A 20,220-nucleotide genomic window follows, 5' to 3' on the forward strand; every position below is an offset into this window, starting at 1 on the left:
CACCAGTCGGTCTCCCTTCCTCCCTCTAGCACTGCTCGGCTTTGACGTCACATGAGCTCCTCTCCCGTTGCCATGGCAACCACTCCCCTCTACCTCCAACCCTCCCTCCCTTTATTCATCCCCCCTCTCCCTCCTTCCCTCCCCTCCCGGTGCACAATGGTACAGCCAGCATCTTGCAGCACAATGGTTGCAAGGTGTCGGTGAGCCGGGGAAGAGTGAATCAGCATCAGCTAATCTTCGCTTCTTGATTTTTGCTATTTGTTTTTCTCAATCATTGCATTCAATTTTCATATAGATATCTTTTTTAAGTAGTTTCCATCTCCCGTTTTCGGGATACTGCAGCCATGATAACCGCAACGCTTCCCATCGGGATGTTTTGAACTGGACTTGGTTCGTTATCAGCTGGCACGGAATGGTAAGTAGGACCGTTACGATTTCTCTGTGTGGGACTAATAAAGGAATATTTGAATATCTACTGCTTGAGGTAATATATTAAAAAAAAAATCTCTCATTCTCAATTCAATTCATTTTTGTTTCTCAACAACAGCATATGATTGCTTTAATGCAGCCCGTCCACCCTGCCTAGTCAAAACAAGGTCGTCGGAATGTGTTACCGCATGGCATCGAGCCATTTAATCCCATCACATCACCAAAGAAATCAATCTGGAACATCCCATTTTCTCCTCTAGGGCTAATTGTCTTGCATATTTGATGCAGCCATGCAAATGGCCGCAAGATAAAGGGATTGATGGACGGATGGATGGATGATGCTCTTCAAAACAGGAGCTCCATTCTGTGTAGGCCTGCATGCAGAGTTTGTCCCACACTCCACCCACCCCCTCACTGTCTCTCTCTCACACACACACACACACACAAGTCAGCTGCATACCTTGTGCATTATGCAGAATATTAGTGGATCTCAAAAGGACAGGAGGGGGATGTCCCAGATCCCACATAAAGTGGTGTCAACAAGGTGCATGAATAAATATCGATATTCTACTGTATCGTTGTTTGCTACGATACTGTATCGCAATCCAAGCCTAAAAAATTACTTGTATGCACCCAGTAGCCACACTGCATGCACATTTGGACTTTCCAATATGATATAATGTATTGTTTGTTTGCTACATGAACATATTGCTGAACAACTCAAAAATTACTTTATGCCGCTCCTAGTTGAAATTCACTCTAAAATGGAATTACACTTTGTGTAGTCACCACATAACCTAGACTTTCAGTTTGCTAGCTTAATGCTAATTCTAATTAGCTCAACACAAACAGTGCAGCAACACATGTAGACCGACAATACAACACTAAATCAAATACAACTTTTTTTTGTATCCTTTCTGTTTAAGATGACTTTCTATAAAAATAAAAGTTAGAAATACAGATGACATCAGTTATCAACATATCAACTAGTGCTATTAGCGCTCCATCATGATGCCAATTATATTGAAAAAGATATCACAACATATCGTTTTCTCTTATGGTCCAGTAGAAAGATAGAAGCATCAAATATCGACACCTGATGACGTCCAAAATTATAACATAGCGTCAAATTATGATACGACCTTTCATAGTGGTGCCTTCATGTGCATTATTACTGAGGGGATACCGACTTGTCATTTTGTTGCTGTGGGTCTGTCTGACGTTTTTGAGGTGTCACAACAAATTCTCCATGTTAGAAAACACAGATAAAGAGCCATAGACAGCACGAGAGAGGATTTAGTAGCTTTGACCTTGTGCTGTTGAATAATTCAGGAGCGCGCTTTCATGCTTCATGTGAAAGTGCTGCAGGGAACACGCTTAACCATTAAACCAATTCTGCGATCATTCTATGTAAGCGTTTACGTGACAATGGTTTTTGAGAGGTAAATTGTGTAGGTAAACCGAGTGAAGTGAATTTTATTTCATAAATGTTTACACAATCATATTGATTGGCACGCATTCTTGCCAATGGAGACTCGGCACTGGAAAAAGTAAAGCGATTACGGGTTTGCTGATGCGGTCATTATACCGCACCTTCAAAATATGTTTGTACAATTTGAAAGCCTTTTTCTAGAAAAAAAAATGTGCTTAAAAGACTTGACAGGATTGTGTCCTGTTTGGCTTTGTCTTTGGCTTTACCACTGGTTTTGTTTGTGATGGCACAACAGAAGGCTACCAGTAATATTGTTGTGGAAAACTATAAAAAGTTAGCTTTTCATATTACAACTTACACACTTCAAAATAAATGTAGCAGTGTGACGCATTACATGACCAAACATAATTAGCCCCATGTCGATAAGTTAGCCAAAAATTACTGCAGCATTGTTAGCATCAGAAGCTAATGCTAGTCACACTGTAAGCTAACACTAATCATAGCTAACACTGCCTTGCTTTTGGATTCGATAAGATAGTGCTTTGAGTTTTTTTTTTTATTTAAAGAGTCTTTCGCTTTGGTACTTTGGCTCGCCGAGCTGCCAAGTCATGACATTTTTAAAGCAGGCAAATAACTAAAGATTTACTTGGTTGTTTAATTTCACACTGAACGCGTGCCTATTTGCTAGACGGGTTGCCTATACAGTGAAATTTTTATGACTCAAGTTTGACACGTTAAATATTAGTTTTAAAATTCCGTACTTTGGGAAGAGTACCGATTAACTCCATTTTAAATGCTTCTATTTAGCCACGCATCCACAGTTACCCCGACATCGTTAAAGACCTCATTTGTACCACTCTCTAATCGACTTCCAGGATGGAGGAGACTTTATCCTGATTTGAAGATAAGACCCTCCACCTCTGACTTTGCCATATAAATCCTAAATGAGTTTTTTCATTAAATCGATTTGGTGGTATTTCTATAGTGGGCAGCTTCATTATAATCTCCATTAAAGTTTACTATCCTTGAGGAGGGCGAATATTTAAGTCTTACTTTGGTATTACTCCTAACAATCAGATAAACATGGCTGCACAAGTGTGTGTACGTACGTGGATTGAATCTTGCAACCATGCGGCGCTTTTTCGTTTGTGCATAGCAGCTTAAAGAGCAAGATTTAAAGCTGCAGCACATCTGTATGGTTTATAGTCCAAAGTCTAAAGACAGCACATTAATTCCAGATCTTAAAAAAAAAAAAAAGAAAGCTTTCTCCTTTCTTACTCGTGCTTGTGGTAGGGTCATTGTTTTTTTGTTTTTTTTAATGCTGAGCAGTCAAAATATGAGGCTTGGATGGCGTGATGGAGTTAAACAGAGAAAAATAGATAGCTGAATGTGCTTTTTTTTCAATTGAGGGGGGGAATAATTGGATTGGCCATTAAAAGGGTTTCAGGCTACTTCCTGGTTGACGGGATTTTTTATTTCATTCTGAAATAAATAGCGATGTTTGTTTGCTTTGACTATCAGCTCGTTGATTCTCAGGCTATTTCCTGGTTTTAAACGGGGATGATCCCAAAGAAATTCAAAACGGCATAAAGAAAAAATAATTTCTCCTAAAAGCAGTTTAAAAAAACTACCACATCAATTGTTTTGGTCATGTTTGTTTTCAAACTAATATCTTCTTTGTTATCATGCTTAAAATAGAAAAAGAAGAAACATTTTGTTTTGTCATTTCAAAGGCGGCTTCACGGTTAAACGGTCGCTCACCGCTGAACTCAATAAGCTGCCGGGGAGCGTTGGAGACTCCCATGCATGAGTCAGTGCTGTTTTGTTTCCCAGACTTCCATTCTGTGGGTGCCTCCTCCACCCCCTCCCCTTACTGCGCTTTCTGCGTTACTGCGGGAGAGGCTGCTGAAACCAGCACTCACAATGGAGCTTTGAAGGCTGGGTTGAGGGAGTGGGGGGAGGACGGCAATGTAGGCGTTTGCATCCAGGCTGGGAGCCTGGGAGCGAAGGGAGGGACAAAAGAGACGGTTGAGGATGATGGGAGACATTTGTGACGACACAATGTACAAAGGCTGTGACATCTTCATATTAACATCGTTGCCGGCTAATCATTTCCTAATCAACTCCAACAATTACTGAGTCGTCATCGTGCATACTGCTAGCTTGCACTGTGCTGAGTCAGAAAGCGTGTGCACGTCTCCATTAGCCTACTCTTTTATTGACGTCCTTTCTGGGAGACGCATGGTGTGGTCATTATTGATGCCAGTCTGTTTGGATGACACTCAGCACGTTGGCGGTGTCGGAGAAGATCGAATTATCGGGTCGGTCGGCCTGAAAATGGTCTTTTAAGATAAATAGTGCCAGTAAATTCAATTGCGCCCAATCATATTAAGCAAAATCGTACCGAAGCAGAGTTTAGAACACACGTACTATCTTTTTAACCTAAAAGAGGACAACAACAACAACAAAAATCACTGCGTTTGCTTTTTACCATTACTGGTCTAATCCCTGAATTTGATAATTATTCCATCGATTATTCCATTGATTATTTGAATAATCGGATACAATTAAATTTAAGTTAATATATAAAAAAAAATCACTGTATTTTAACATAATATATAATATAAGATAAAATATTTGGACAATCATTAGGTAAAAAAAAATCTAAACAATTACCCGATTATTAATATACAAAGCAATTAATTTGATAATCGATTTATTGTCGATTAATCGATTACTTTTTACACCTCCAGTTCCAATCCTGACAACAAATTTGTATCAAAGTCAGAACGTGTTGCAGTTTATCACTAAACTGGTAAAAGTCATAATACCAGTAACGATCATAAATTTAAAGCAATACAATGCAGCAGTGACTAAACGCACCATCTTCCTCGAACCTCGAAAAATCAATCTTAAACTGAGTATTTGTTTTGATTTGTTTGTACAAAGCTTACTGCAAAATCTCACAGCAACAGATGATGCAAAACCAAGCACCAAACTACACTGCATGAAATGTCACTTAAAGATAAATCAATCGATTCTCTCCGTATACAAACTCATAGTTGCAGCTTATTTTTGATGATTTCCTCCGATTTATAAACCACACCGTTTTGATTTTCCAGTCGATATCTGGGCTTCGTCCGCACCGCGCCTCGACTCAAGTAGAAAAACGGAGAGCCAAGCTACTTTTTCCCCCGCTTATTAAAGCTCTCAACTCAAGCCGCTGGCAGCGAGTCATACTGCACTCAGTGTGATGTATTGCCGCTTGATGCTACAGCGCCGAGTGTCGTCTTTGATAAAACCAAAGCAGCACTTGAGACCCAATCTGGCCAGAGAGTTGATCTCGCGAGTACACAGTCCTCATCAGTTTGCTAGAAGGCAAACACTGAGCCTTGGGAGAGGTTTAATAACTCAAATATACACACAGATGGCTGCAGATTAACGTAGCACAGATTAATAGATTACGTAAGAGCCGTCATTCGTCCAGCTTTTGGCCATTTGTTGTTCTGTGCACGGAATGGTGATAAAACATCAACTTTGGAATTTTACACCTTGATGGGTAATATCTGAAGTGCAACAGGTGGGATGCTGCCTGGTTTTAATGCTTTGAGTAGTCGTACAAAATAGACGTCATGATCTGTGTTTGGATTTTTTTTTCCCATCCACCTGATCTCATCAAGTCCAAAGCAGATAAAACATCAAATATACAGTTATGGCTCTGTTGCAGCGATTTTTTAGAAGGTAGGAAAGAAGGTAGAGTTATTTTGTCCACTGGCAATAAAAAAAAAGAAATAAGGTCAGTCTAAACAGGCCAATGTACAAATATAAAATCTTAATGTGCCATGACATTTTTAAGACTGCCTTGCTCCCTTTGGATTTAGCAAAGCTTTAATCATGGCATAATTAGAGGGTCACTGTCATCTTTTCCTGAAATACCCGAATTCCCTTTACTCAAATTGAACAATGTAAAGTTCCCAAACTTGAGCAACCGAATTTCTCGCTGTTATTTTGGACAGTACGTATAACACGAGTTCATTCTACTGCTTGTCGTGTTTTGTCTTGCAGGTATTTATGAGCAGACATTTCTTATACAACTGCAGCCAACCGATCCTGGATGTGAAGATAGCTTTTTGTCAGGTGTGTGTCCCTTACAGGTAAAAAAAGAAAAGGTACAGTACTCACTCTGTTCCATTACACACCGCTAATCTACATGATGAATTTTATTTGGATGTGAAATTAGAAAAAAAACGGCTTTGTATGTTTTTTTATTGTGTTGTTGTCACTAACATAAAATTGCATTTTGTGGTGTGTGTCGCAGGGTTTTGGAAAACAAGTGGATGTGTCATATATCGCCAAACATTACAACATGAGCAAAAGCAAAGTGGACAACCAGTTCTACAGTGTGGAAGTGGGAGACTCCACCTTCACCGTTTTAAAACGCTACCAGAATTTAAAGCCCATCGGGTCCGGAGCTCAGGGGATTGTCTGGTAGGTCGTTTTGGCTTTGCTCTTTACGATCTTCATTTACACTCTTATTACGATGGGATTTTCTTTTGGGAGGTCTCGTTTAGCGGTTAATGGTTCTTTTTGGTGTGGTTAGTGCCGTAGTTTATTATATAAATGAATATTGTAGTCATCGAAGACAATAACAAGATGGGTTCACAACCAGTTCGCAATAGTTGAGAATTAAGCTGCATATATGGACCAAATTTCCAGTTAATTAAACTTTAAGTGTTAGCAAAATTACATTTTTAGGGTGGAAATGGTTACTGCCATCTGGGCGTACTTGGCTAATAAGTCGCATAAAATAATTTTCTATTCGTTTTGGGGCCAATTATGGACACTATCGGTCTGATTCGGAATGTTGGTAATGAGAAAACGAAGAATCCCAGATTTTTTGTGGAATATTCCAATTTATTATTTTATTTGAACGTATATTGGTAGTTGTGTCTATCCTACCATCTACTGTTGTACAAATTAACTGCTGTGGAACGTGTCGTTAAAACAAAAACTCTCGTGGCTTTTAGCGCAGTACTTTAGTTTGAATAAACTGCTGAAGCATAGGGGGCATTTAAATTCATGGCACTAAAACCTTGCTGTGTTTAGAATAATACACGAGCCAAGAGGGATCGAACGGCAAGGCGGCCGAGCGAGCTCGGACGTTGTAATTCAAAGCACAACTGCTGAGCTTCGGCTTTGGGGGGGGAAAGTACGAAACCTGCATCGTCAATCGACCACACACCGTTGCGGGCGGCTCGCTAAATAATAATCTGGGGTTGGGCTTGTGGCCAATTTAAGAAGGTTATGAGTGACGCATGTCAGAGAGTCAGATCAGCAGCTGTCGTCAAGTCATGTGATGTCATACGGCGACGGTATTATCGCGTCCGAGCCAACTAAATCGCTCGCCCTCCCTGAAAACTTTAATATCTGGCGGCCTATTGCGAGCAAACGGGATCTATTATGGAAGTAATCTCATTTAGTCTCTTTAACACAATTGCGCATTAGCATGCTAGTTCAGTAATGCCCCGCATATTAGCAGTTCACTCTTCACTAATTTGTCTGTTTGCCAAGTATGTTCAAGTTACATAACTCCACAAAACTAACTTGGAATGGGTGAGTATCGATACAGAGTATCGGTATCTTTTGTTAGTGATTGTTATTTAAATTTTTTGTAACATTGCGTATTATTTTCCTCATAATAATATAACTTTAGTCCTATTAAATTACAATGTTTACCACTTTTTATTACATTGACATTTTCTTTTTTTTTTCTTCTTCAGAGCGTTAGTGGAGCTATAAATCACAGCTCTGTTCTCTTAACGTGATGCCTTTTATATGCATTAAATAATGTGGCGAGACATGTGACACACCCAATGGGCGTAACATCTCTTTGCCCTTCTGACTCCGTGAGGATGAAAAAGGATGAAGGCTTAAAGTACTCCAGTTCCTCGGGCCATCATCTTCCTCTCAGCCTCACCAAGTGATGACTGCCTCACTCAAATCCCTTCTGGATCAATGTGTGTGTGCGTGTTTTACATGTAGGCTCCACTGTTACCATGGTAACAAATCATCTCTGATCGGATCTGCAGTCTCCACAGACAGGCAAAGAAATAAAAACATACACGCAACCAATCCCTTATCTGTCATCCTCAAACTCACATGTGAATTTATCACAACTACATTTTTTAATTTTCTATTTTTGTAGTGTGAATTAAAATAGGTTTTGTCTTAATGACTGACACTTTGTTATTTTCAAAACATTATTTTGTTATTGAATGTCACACTAAATGTATTGTTTTTGTCAACAGTGCGGGTTATGACGCTGTTCTCGACAGAAATGTGGCAATCAAGAAGCTGAGCAGACCTTTCCAGAACCAGACGCATGCCAAAAGGGCGTACCGCGAATTGGTGCTTATGAAATGTGTCAATCACAAAAATGTAAGTCACATCCTGACCTTTTCTTTCTTTTCTTTTTCATATTTAGTGAACACAACAAAGCTAGATTCAATTCTTGGGAAAATTAAATGTAGTAATTTTATAACCGACATCTATATTTAAAAAATGTGGAGTTATGTTACGTTGTTTGTTGGACTGTAAATGCCGATTATCTTTTTGACACACCGATTCTTTTCTCTTGCAGATTATCAGTTTATTAAATGTCTTCACGCCACAAAAATCATTAGAAGAGTTCCAAGATGTGTAAGTACAGCACTCAACACCTTCACACATCCATGAAAAGTCATCGCCGATTTTCACAGAAGGATGGCGACGCATTGTTCCCTTAACATGGCACGTCATGACTGACGGTGTTAATCACCGTCTTCTCATTATTGCTTTTGCACTTGGCACGGTGAGAAGACAACGCCCGCAGTGTCATCAGTGAAAGTGGGTGTAAAGTAATCTGAGGCAGATGGATAATAATGTTATAAGGCATTTGATTCCTTCCTATCTATCTTTCGATCGCTCTGGTTCTATTGCTCTCTCGAAATTAATAAAGTCCATTTGTTTGTAACTACAAAGTATATTGTAGGTATTTTCAAAATGATCAGTTTTCAAGGGAAAAAAAAATGTGTTGACCCAAAACAGCCCCATAGATGCACAGCCCAGAAGAATGAATTGAAAACAACATTCCTAAATGAAAGACTTAGATGTGGTCGGAGCAGTCGTAAGGTTTAAACCCGAATGTCGCCCAGGTACCTAGTGATGGAGTTGATGGACGCAAACCTGTGCCAGGTGATCCAGATGGAGCTGGACCACGAGAGAATGTCCTATCTGCTCTACCAGATGCTATGTGGCATTAAACATCTTCATTCGGCCGGAATTATTCACAGGGTATGAGAAGTTCAAATTCAACAGAATTCATTGGCCACTCTAACAAAAAAAAACGCTAAAAGTAATTTTTTTTTAATATTCTGTCATGTAGGATTTGAAACCAAGCAATATAGTGGTAAAGTCAGACTGCACTCTCAAGATCTTGGATTTTGGACTGGCTCGAACCGCCGGCACTAGTTTCATGATGACCCCTTACGTGGTGACGAGATACTACAGAGCACCGGAGGTTATCTTGGGCATGGGTTACAAAGAAAACGGTGAGCACATTTTCATGTCAATTAAACAATGGTCAATCCCGTTACATTCCCATATTGTCGCTCAACAAATAGTGCAAAATGTCGAAGAAATGTATCAGGACTGCAGCAAACGGGTGTCTGTAGACAGGTAATAAATCTTATCCCAAATTGCATTACAGAGGTGATTTAATCAACAAATGGCTTAATCTAACACAGCGCTATGTTTGCAAGACGCCTTTAATATATTCATTAAAACAGCAGGAGACAAAACAAAGCCCTTGTGACTGGAGCGCAATATTTAGAATTGTCCTTGGGAGTCGATATCAAGTCTGAAGAACATAAACTTGCTGTGCAAACACAATGACTCGTTGTCATATTGATGGAGTCGCGACTGTGCACACTTCTTGACGTTTTAATCCCACTAAAGCTCCGCTTTACCATTTCTGCTTTTTTTTTTTTCCGAACGCACTAGCGCTACAGTATGAGACCTAGCGCTCTAATTTAGCCGCTGCTTTCTAATGACTGCTTTCTCTCCTGGATGTCAACACTAACCTTTTACTTTTCCCCTTTTCTCTTTTGCCCTCGCCTCGTTGCGTGCAGTGGACATATGGTCGGTGGGGTGCATTATGGGAGAAATGGTGCGCCACAAAATCCTTTTCCCCGGGCGGGACTGTATCCTTGTTTAAAGTGTGTTTTTAGTGATACTTGTGTAAGAACAAATCTAATTAAAAAATATTTACAGTATTTTTTACAGTATTATACATTTATATATTTATCTAAATTAATTCTTGTGTAAGAAGAAATTTATTTAAAAATATTTACAGTATTGATACTGTATTTGTTTCTTTTACATTTATATATTTATCTAAATTAATCAAAACAAATTGTAGCATACACATACATTTTCAAACACTCACCTTATGTTCTCTCTCTGTTTCTGAGGCGGAAAACTAACCCAGTGACACTCAAGCAATGCTTTGTTTCTTCTCTGATGAACACTGCAGCATAGACAAAAATAATCAGTTAGTCGCAGAGTATTTTGTATTCCGTATGAATATTTCAACACGGGCGCTCACCTGGACTGATGTCTCTCCTGTGGGGAAGCTGTAATTGCGTCCTCAAGATGGCCAAAGGCTGTTTGAGATTGCACAGCAGTGTGTGAGTGTGAAGGAAGCATGGACGTCATAACATTTCAATAAATAATGACAAATGGTGCTTAGGAGGCATTTCAGAAATTTGTGGATTAATGACAAAGTAGTGCGCTTCATTTTGCCTCAATTGCTTGACATGATTAATTAACAATCAATTGCACAGATTGGACCTTTTCTGGCACCACTAGTAAACAAACCATACAAAATGTCATTTAGCCAAAGCAGTGTGATTTCGAAGACAAAAGTTTTACATATCAACAGGTAAGTTGGAAATTCAAAAATAAACATGGTGGAGGCAAACTAAAAAAAACAACTATGGATTGCTGTCAGTGTAGCCGCTAGCTTTCAGCACTTCAAATAAAGTTGGATTTCAACCTGAACTTTATACGGGAATGCCCCAGCAGAGATTCAAACCCTTCAGATCTGTGAGGCAGAACTTCCAGAGGTTATTTGGCAGTAATTCGAGTTTGTGTGTGTTTTTGCGTAAACCCAGTGGACATGTGGTCAGTGGGCTGCATCTTTGGAGAGGTGATTAGAGGCACAGTGCTCTTCCCCGGGACGGACCGTATCCTTCTGACATCCAACACTTTCCGCCCACCCTTAACACGCCATCTCAACATGTTGACCCAAGCACTTAGTGTGGACGACATTGACATTCTTACCGTGAAGGCGTAATTACGAGCTCCGGAACATCAACAGCTATTTTGGATCTAAAAATGTTCTTGAATATTCCCGTGGTGTGTATGCTTGTGTTTACCTTAATCTCGCACCAGACATCGACCAATGGAACAAAGTGATTGAGCAGCTCGGTACACCGTCGCCGGAGTTTATGAAGAAGCTGCAGCCCACCGTGAGGAACTATGTGGAGAACCGGCCCAAGTATGCCGGCCTCACTTTTCCCAAACTTTTCCCAGACTGCCTCTTCCCTGCTGACTCAGAGCACAATAAATTGAAAGGTGAGAGGACAGCAAATTTTTACCTGCGAAAATGCATGAAATATAGATATAATTTTGCTAAAACATTTATGATAGCCTTCATTTTTATCATACTATAATCAATAAAGCCTGCAATGTTTTTAAAGAAACTCTGGCTAATAAAATACATCAACACATCAATGCCAGATTCATTAGCCTGTCTATGGCTTTCTGCATTGTATGTTAGCATTAAGCTAGCAGAATTATGTAAGGCAAGGTGATGTGGCATGCTTATTAAATATGCGTGTAATTCTCTTTGTTTTATTTATAATTTGATAGTAATCTTCAACTGGGAGTGCAAATAAAAAGCTTGAGGCAAGCACTTGGCCTCTTTTTGGAAGACTAGTTCACTTTATGCCAGACATCTGCTTGTGACGTTTACTAGCTTACCATAGCTAGGATTTGGAGCTCAACATTTTACTTGCAACTTAAGCCCTTTAACAAAAAAAGCGCATTTCTAAAAACAAATGAGTAAGTGAAGGTACCAGCCTGACATTTTCTTGTGTCACAAAAATGTTAAATGTTAAAATGCCTCTGGTGTGACATTGAAGCTGCCGCCTTTTAAAATATTTATCAATCTAGATGGTGGGAGATCAATGTCACAGACAGGAAGCGTGTGAGACTCCAAAGAGAAAGTGGGGGCGAGTTTCCCCGCGACTGAAGCGGGATGCCTGGATTGATGGATGGAGGGATGGACAGATGGACGGAGAAATGAAATAGAGAGCAAAAAGAGGCATCATTTTACAGATTTACCGTCAGTTCTATGCAGAGGCAGCAGTGGGAGGAAACTCCTACACTTGCAGCTTGTCCTTCTGGTAGTTATTTCTAGGGAAGATCAGAGTCATAAATGAGGGGCGTATTGTCTGCCATTAATGAAAGTATTTTGACCTCAAATGGACATTTTAAAGTCATTTTTGCGTCATCACGAGTAGGCAGACAATGGTGGTAAAAGTTTGACGACTTGCCATAAAAAAAGGTACAGGAAGTCAGCCATTTTGATCTGAAGCCATTTCAGGGCCATTTTGATGATTTGCTATGAAAGTTGAACAATGTATATGAGATGGAGTTTTTGTCATTTCGTGTAGTATGGCGGCGGTGTTTAGAGGTCACGGTATACGCGTTTAAAAATTCTCCTCGCGTTAATTTTGATTATTTTCTTACAGCAAGCCAAGCCAGAGACCTGCTGTCCAAGATGTTGATCATCGACCCTGCTAAGCGGATATCAGTGGATGAAGCTTTGCAGCATCCGTACATCAATGTGTGGTACGATCCAGCTGAGGTGGAAGCGGTGAGTAGGCCTCGAGTTGACCCTTTCATCACCCAAAAGCGTTTTTTTTGTTGTTTTTTTTTGGTGGGGCGGATCAAATATTGAGTAATATCAGTGCCTCATTCGTGTGAGGTGACAGCGAGATCGGGAAATAGCCCCAAAAATAAAAATTGGGCTTTTTTTTTCCTTTTCAAATATATGAAATATATGCACTCGCGTCTGATGTGAACTGACTGTATATATCTTTATATGAGTGGCCTTATTCAACACCTGTTCTGCTGTTTCCCCCCTTCTCTAATGTCACCTCATGCTGATGAAGGCCAGAGATCTCATCCAAATATCCATGGTAAATGACCAGCACCACTTCTGCAAAACTCTCCCTCCCTTCTCCTGACAAAATATGCTGATTGGGTGTCAAAAGTGACCCTCGGACGTGACTAAAAATATATTTTGTGGCAAAAATGGAGGGGAATTCTTTGTTTGTTTTCTATATGGAGGGAGCCACTTGATATCGCCTTCTTCCAAAATCAAACATTAATAAAATTGTCTCCTTGGTTGAGTAGATCAATAAGGTTGTATGTGTATTTGCTTCCCGGCATGTTTTTGTGTGCATTTTTTACATGTTAAAAAAAAAAAGAGGTTTAACTGATTGTTTTGTCTGTTTGTTTTTAATGTATGCAAGTATTGAAGAATCATATAATGAACTGATTTGAAAAAACACACTAAAGGAAAAGCAAGAAAACAAAATCCTATTTTGACCCCAAAAATGTATTATAAAATTGTATTTATTTTCTTCCTCCATAAAATTTGTGTGTTTTTGCAAACAATCTCAACTCTTACATAGAAACTGAGCTCTAGCGTTTTTGTATAACAGACATTGCATTAAATAAGCATTGTTAACAAGCTGCTAATGATACACAACGATTAATGATGCCGTACCTTCTTTTTAACAGCCTCCGCCTCAAATCTACGACAAGCAACTTGATGAGAGAGAACACTCCATTGATGAGTGGAAAGGTCAGACACATCCAACCACTCAACCAATTAAGGATAATCTTTTATTCATTAATATTTTTTTACTATTGTTATCGTTCCTTTTTCTTATATTACTCTCTTTGACTTTATTTTATGAACATCTTGAGCTATTTAATTATTCATTCATGCACAGCACATTGCAAACAAGTTACCGTTCATATTTTCAGTACAGATTTTGCATGTCAATTTAAAATATATTTTACAACATGAATAGTACTCTTTTGTATCTTTTAGTTCTTAAAAAAAAAAAAATCACCAAATATAAATGATTAATGCAAGGATCCAACAAGGCTCATTTCTAGGTCCTCTGTTCATTATTATTATTTTCATTATTTTAATATAAATGTTATATTATAATATATTCTAATATATTTATTTATTCTCCCAAAATTATGTACAGTATCTTTCACATTTTGTTTTTTATTTATGTGCCTTTGAGTACCCAGAAAAGCACTGATTTATTACAAATATTTTGGGCAGGAGTAAATTTGGATTTGAATATTTTTGTAGTAGTTTTATTTTTTGATTTCTCCTTGTATTCCACAGAGTTGATTTATAAAGAAGTGATGAATTTTGAGGAGAGAACGAAGAATGGCGTAGTGAAGGGACAGCCTTCACCTTCAGGTACTCTCAGTGCATAAGCCTAATCGCTCTGTAAGTCAATTTTATATACAACCTTACTGGACCCTCTGATATTCACACACCCCATTGTCTTGTCCGTCTATTTCCTCTTTACTCTTTCCAAATGCTAAATGAAATGCTAAGCAACAAAATATGACAAAAATATATGTTTACATATAATATACTATAGTGTGTTGTACCATAGTATGTATGGTGATTTGGGTTCTTGGGAAACATTGGGTGCAGGCCAGATTTTTCATTCATTTTTGGGGGAAGTTATGATTGACCATGAACTCTGCCTAGCAACGAGAGCCGAACAATGTAAACACAGAAAAGGCCTAAAGTGGCTAAAACACAAACATCTCACTTAGGCCCCCAAAACTGACATTTTGGAAATACATTAGCATAAGCACTTATTTATAAATGCGAACATTTGAAAACATGCCTCAACATAAGTGTCTTTTAAATCTGCACATTTGTGGATACGTAGATCGTAAACAAAAAACAAAGTGGATGTTTTTCCAAAACAGTACACATTAGCTTTTCCTTGTAAACACTGGAGACAAAAAATTTGTAAACGTATCTCATATTTACTTCGTCTGTAAATAATTTGTGTTTCCATGCAGGCACAAAAAAGTTAAACACTTAAAGTAAATACAAGCATTTGGAAATGTGTTACTAAGTGCATTTTTTAAAATGATTGCCAACATCACATCAACCAAACACAGAAAACACATGAGCTGTGATTGTTAGTTACCTGAGCCCTTGGACAATGTAATGTGATTTTCTTTCGACACCATGTGGCAAAACGGCTACCTCCTGAAATGGATAAAAAAAAAAAAAAATACTGCTTAATTCATGTATCAGGTTAATGACATAATCTGTGCATTGGATCTCTTAAATGAATTTTACAGACAAGCTGGCTGAGACCCTAATAACCCCAATATTTTACTATGCCAAGATACAACTATTTTTAGAGTGGGGTCAATTCTTTGCTATTGGCTATTAGTTTTCTCCATGTAACCCATTGGACCCAAGTCCCAATAACCACACTGTGATGTTTTCTCGTCCAATCACTTTGTTTTGGGTCCCGTGCTTTTTCCCCTTATCTGTGTGGCACGATTGTTTCCAGCGCCAGCGAAGGCGCTCTGGTACGTTATAACCGCGGCGCCGCCGTTGCTTCCCTCAGCGCAGGTGCAGCCGTGAACAGCAGCGAGAGCCTCCCTCCGTCCTCGTCCATCAACGACATCTCGTCCATGTCCACCGACCAGACCCTGGCCTCAGACACCGACAGCAGCCTGGAGACCTCGGCGGGACCGTTGGGGTGCTGCAGGTGACTAGCCGCCTGCCTGCGCAACCCCGCCTTCTTCCGCCGCTGAGGAGGGCTGAAGAAGAAGAAGGAAGGAGAGGGGTAGAGGGGCGCTATCGAAAAACAAACGGAAAATTGGGAAAATGTGAAACAATCAAAAAGAGATGAGCAAGCCTGCGCGTTGTCATGCTAAACAAAAAAAAAAAAAACAGCAGCGGTATTTAAAGTTATACTCTTATGTGGATGATCCTATAGTTGCTTTGCTTATATTAGCCCACGTATATTGCATACAAAAAGCAGCTTTGACTTGCATCTCCTTTAAACGTAAAAGCATCACACTGGCTGGCTGCCCCGCCCCCCTTCAAATGGCCCCAAACAGCATTTATACGCTCCTGTCTTTGGACTCATCATGTGACCTCTCTGCTGTAGTTTTATCTAAAACAACCCTGTGTGTTTCGTATTTATAAACACACCATGTCATGTAAATAATGTAATTGTGTACAGCCGAAGGACACATGGAGTGGGACTAACGGCCAGTATGCTGGAAGCTTCTTAATTTGTTTTATTTTGGTAAAATGTCACCATTTTTTAAAAAATTGTATTTTACTTCATTTTATTACTCTAAAAAAATATTACTTCATGTCAACCTGTGGCGCGCAATTGCCTTTTGTTTGAATACCAATTTTTCTTTTATATTAAGATACAAATTTAAACAAATAAAAAAAGATTAATAAAAATCCAACAAATAATTAAATAACTGGGGGTTATAACAGGTTGACAAAAATGATTAAGAGTAATAAAATAAAGTAAAATGAAACATTTAAAATTAATTTAATTTAATTAACATAAAATGACACTTTTTGAGTGTATGATTTTTTTTATTTATTATTTTAGACTATTGATGCACCTTGTAACCTGAATTGCTCCTGCCAGTTGCTGCACTTGTGCATGATTTCAATCCACATTTGCAAAAAGTCACCGTATGCTTAATCCGACTGTCTCACATCCACTAACACAATAACAGATGTTATTGGAGGTCAGATGTGGACAATTGGGGTAACATTGCTATTCAAGAGTGCTTTTGCTGTAAAGTTCTTTTCATTTGAGCCTGCTCGATGACGTGAGTCAATTTCCACCAAAAGAGCCTATCACCACATTGCATGTCATTTATTGGAGTAAAAGGTGAGCAGTGATAACTGCCACAGCAGTGCTTTGATTCTCACGTTTCATGTTGTTTACTGTGCAAAAAATCTTACAATGCCAATAGCTTTACAGTGGTTAGTGCCCTTTTCAAAGCACTAATGTTACTAAAAATACATTTGGATGAGGATACAGTAAATATCACGATATTTACTAAAACAGCAATCACGATCGTCAAAACAAAGAATGATCAATAATGAATTATAAAAGATGACAATATTGGCGTATCGACATTTTGTCCCACTTCTAATTGACACGGTGAAAAATATTGTGTTCCTTGCCTAATTGATAAGGTACCTTGAAGAACAACAATGTAATATATGTCGTAATTTCGATATTTTGTCTTACCTCTAATTGATGATAACGTGGAAGACCTCAATATTTCCTCCTGGTAACCAGTCAAGTGTCACTCGCGAGTGGCGCCATTGCTAGCCGATTAGCAACCCCATGAACCAGGAGGCAGCTTGCTATACATAAAAACTATTATGACGCCTTTTCTGCTCTGTATTAATAAATGTTCGTTATAGTATTGCTAAAAAAACCAAATGTAATATTGGCCCAAGACTATTAAACAGCATGATATCCTTGAGAACACATTTCTTGAAAGGTTAATGGCGAGTGCCTTTTGGTGGTGGCAGAGTTCGACTATAGTGTTTTACATTGCACAGCAACACGTGACGTATTTTTGCCTTAAAACTAGCAAACACTTAGTAGAAACGTGAGGAATGAAGTTTGATTTAACAGCTAGTAAAAACCTTTCTGTTCTTCATCGCTCACCTCATGGCATGGCTCAACAACTACTGTACCCCTCTTCCCAATTTTTATTTTAAAACGTTCGATATCCGCTGTTTTAATCAAGGTAAATTAAGTAAAATGGTCATACACTTACCAACTCCTTTTTAGAAAGTCCATAGTGACGTAAACCTGCAGTACCTCAAAAGGCCTGCTAGAGGGTGCTGTCTCCAGAATAAGCTACATTACAGCTCGGTGTTGCGTTCAGGGCCCGGTCGGTCGCGGCGACTCTCTTTAAACAGGGTGACACTTACCATTATGACGAGGATTCCCCAACACCCACATTTCTCTGAGGGTCATCTTTGTTGTTGCACATTATGGGATATTTTAAAACTATTACACACTTAACACTGTGTCTTTCCATTTTATGGATCATCCCCCACTCCGAATGTAAAAATTTCACCTTGTCAAAACTAATCAATGTTGTAGTTTTTTTTGGGCCAAAAGGGAAAAAATATATAAAGTCATTGAAATAATAAATTTAAAAAATGAAATGAATATAATAAAATGCAGTAAAAATATTATACGTAATTAAAAATAATTAATATTTTAAAAATGTATTCCACACAAAGACAAAATAAAACATGACTCAATTCAGTCAGAATTTCCAATTACATTTAAAATGTAAACACTAATTTATAATGAATTCACATTTATTCATTAAAAAAATATGTTAATTTTTTTTATGTCACTGACTTTATATTGAAATCTTTTTGGGCAACAACAGCGCACAAAATGTACATACAAGATGACATTTTGGGTCCTTGCTGGCTTGTCGGCACTGAATGTAAACGTAGAAGCAAATCATTAGTCATCTCTGTATGATTCGAGTGTGTGTGTGTGCGTGTGTTAGTGTGTGTGAGAGAAATAAACCAGCAAGTCAACACAATCGGAATAGAAAACGCAACTTTCTATAAATCCTGTGTTGATTTTTCTTTCATTCGGAATGACAATGAGATGTCACTTGTATGTGTGTGTGTGTGTGTGTGTGCATGTGTGAGCATGTGTGTGTCAAAAAAAAGTTGACATGTTTGTCACACTGAAATGTAGAATGAAAGCAAAGAGATCAGGGGTGCGGAACCTACGGCTTGCGGCCCATGTACAGCCCGGTGAGATCACGTGATTGAGTCAATCATGAAAATGTAAAAACAAAATAAACCATCTGAGGTTCCCCAGCCCTGATTTAAAGCAGCGACAAATCCTCATTTTTCTCACAAGGGATCTTTTCACTTATTCATTTGTCACCTGAAAACATTTTGGACACATGCTTGTTTTGTTGTCATATTGTAAATAACAACAATCCAAGAATGCAATAAAAGTAGACGCAGGGCCGTCGACGCTAGCGTCTTGACTGAGAGTTGACGACATACGATGTACAGATCATCTGAATCAGGTGATGTTCTCCCATTTTCCTTCTTTTATTTTATCTTTTCATCAAGCATTCTGTTGGGTTGACAGTAAATGAAAAAAAAGGTTTCCCGCTGATGATTGCAAAAGCTTTGGGCAAATAAAATTGTGAAACTATTGCAAAAAGATTTTAAAAAAGAGACCGAAAGAGTGAGATTAAAATGAGAGCTGTTACTCCAAACACATTTTAAAGGAACTGTGTATGTATAAAAACAAAACAATAGTACGTAATGTATGTATGTGATTGAAAATAAACAAAAGCTTTGATCTTGGAATGTGTGGTCTTCTCTGTTGAGTTTTTTTGCATATAATATTGCTGTTTAGTGAAAAATAAAAGTTGTTTTATTTTCATATTATTATTACTACAGTGATAATACATTGGCTGATATAAAAAGTTAAAAACACATAAAATACTATGTTGAAATAGGACAAAGTAAATACAAAAAATAAACGATGATAAATATGAGAATTGATTTTGATAAATTTGATTAAATATTAACTTCCTGATTGTATGTTTTGCAATAGTATTTTTTTTGGTTTAAAATACACATTCTCACTTATTTGTTAAAAAATGTCAACAAGGCAACATTGAAAGAAGAGTTAAAAACAGCAATTTCCATTTGTTCAATGCATTTTTATTCATCATTTATTCATCATTTTATTATCATTTTTATAATCACTTCTTTAAGTATCAAGTATCTTGTGTGTGTGGATCGTTCCACAGAAGTCCCAGTCCTTTTGCCTCACAATTAAAATAAAAAAGTCTTCCGGTGAGGGAGATGCACAAAGATGACATTTGACATGCGGTGATAGGTGCTGCTGTTTTGGTTATCAATGGAGCTATTTCAGTGAGGCCATTATTCCTCTTGGGTCTATTCCTCTTAGGTGGGAGGGAAATACAGTATGTACAATTCATAGAAATGCTAACATGTAGCCACCTAGCATCGGCACATATCTTTTGCACCTGCAATGACCAGCAGCAGGTTTAAAACGACTGTCTCATACCGTATTTGGTTTTTTTGCAAAATAATTTTG

General features: G+C 38.3%; 2 protein-coding genes across 8 annotated transcripts in view; one reads left to right on the plus strand and one right to left on the minus strand.

The window, feature by feature from the left end:
* The window catches only part of ptpn13 (protein tyrosine phosphatase non-receptor type 13), a 43,542-nt gene extending 28,246 nt beyond the window's left edge, over nucleotides 1-15,296 (minus strand). The window contains exons 1-5 of the mRNA XM_088392672.1: nucleotides 15,235-15,296; nucleotides 12,308-12,379; nucleotides 11,338-11,509; nucleotides 10,506-10,563; nucleotides 10,347-10,427 (exon numbers count right to left, since the gene is read on the minus strand). The gene's annotated coding sequence lies outside the window, so the exon portion shown is untranslated. The remainder of the gene's footprint in view (nucleotides 1-10,346; nucleotides 10,428-10,505; nucleotides 10,564-11,337; nucleotides 11,510-12,307; nucleotides 12,380-15,234) is intronic.
* Nucleotides 145-19,460, plus strand: mapk10 (mitogen-activated protein kinase 10). Of its 7 annotated transcripts, none has more exons than XM_088392679.1 (14): nucleotides 145-415; nucleotides 5,927-6,030; nucleotides 6,180-6,349; nucleotides 8,170-8,299; nucleotides 8,502-8,560; nucleotides 9,055-9,193; nucleotides 9,285-9,450; nucleotides 10,030-10,101; nucleotides 11,354-11,536; nucleotides 12,718-12,842; nucleotides 13,141-13,167; nucleotides 13,775-13,838; nucleotides 14,403-14,480; nucleotides 15,672-19,460. In XM_088392679.1, exons 3-14 carry the CDS (start codon nucleotides 6,228-6,230, stop codon nucleotides 15,812-15,814), a joined length of 1,308 nt encoding a protein of 435 aa, XP_088248805.1. In that variant the 5' UTR covers nucleotides 145-415; nucleotides 5,927-6,030; nucleotides 6,180-6,227; the 3' UTR covers nucleotides 15,815-19,460. The 7 variants fall into 7 exon arrangements, with proteins under 7 accessions (XP_088248805.1, XP_088248804.1, XP_088248802.1 ...); XM_088392678.1 differs by having other exon boundaries at nucleotides 5,927-6,015; XM_088392676.1 differs by having other exon boundaries at nucleotides 5,927-5,998.
* Nucleotides 19,461-20,220: the final 760 nt, after the last annotated feature.

The sequence above is a fragment of the Syngnathus floridae genome, chromosome 12 (assembly GCF_059516105.1).
Source record: "Syngnathus floridae isolate MCC-2025c chromosome 12, RoL_Sflo_1.0, whole genome shotgun sequence".
Lineage (NCBI taxonomy): Eukaryota > Metazoa > Chordata > Actinopteri > Syngnathiformes > Syngnathidae > Syngnathus > Syngnathus floridae.

Coding starts and splice junctions, on each gene's coding strand:
- mapk10 (XM_088392676.1), top strand. Junction 5,999..6,179: donor TGAAGATAGCTTTTTGTCAG/GTGTGTGTCCCT, acceptor TGTGTGTCGCAG/GGTTTTGGAAAACAAGTGGA. Junction 13,839..14,402: donor CTCCATTGATGAGTGGAAAG/GTCAGACACATC, acceptor TGTATTCCACAG/AGTTGATTTATAAAGAAGTG.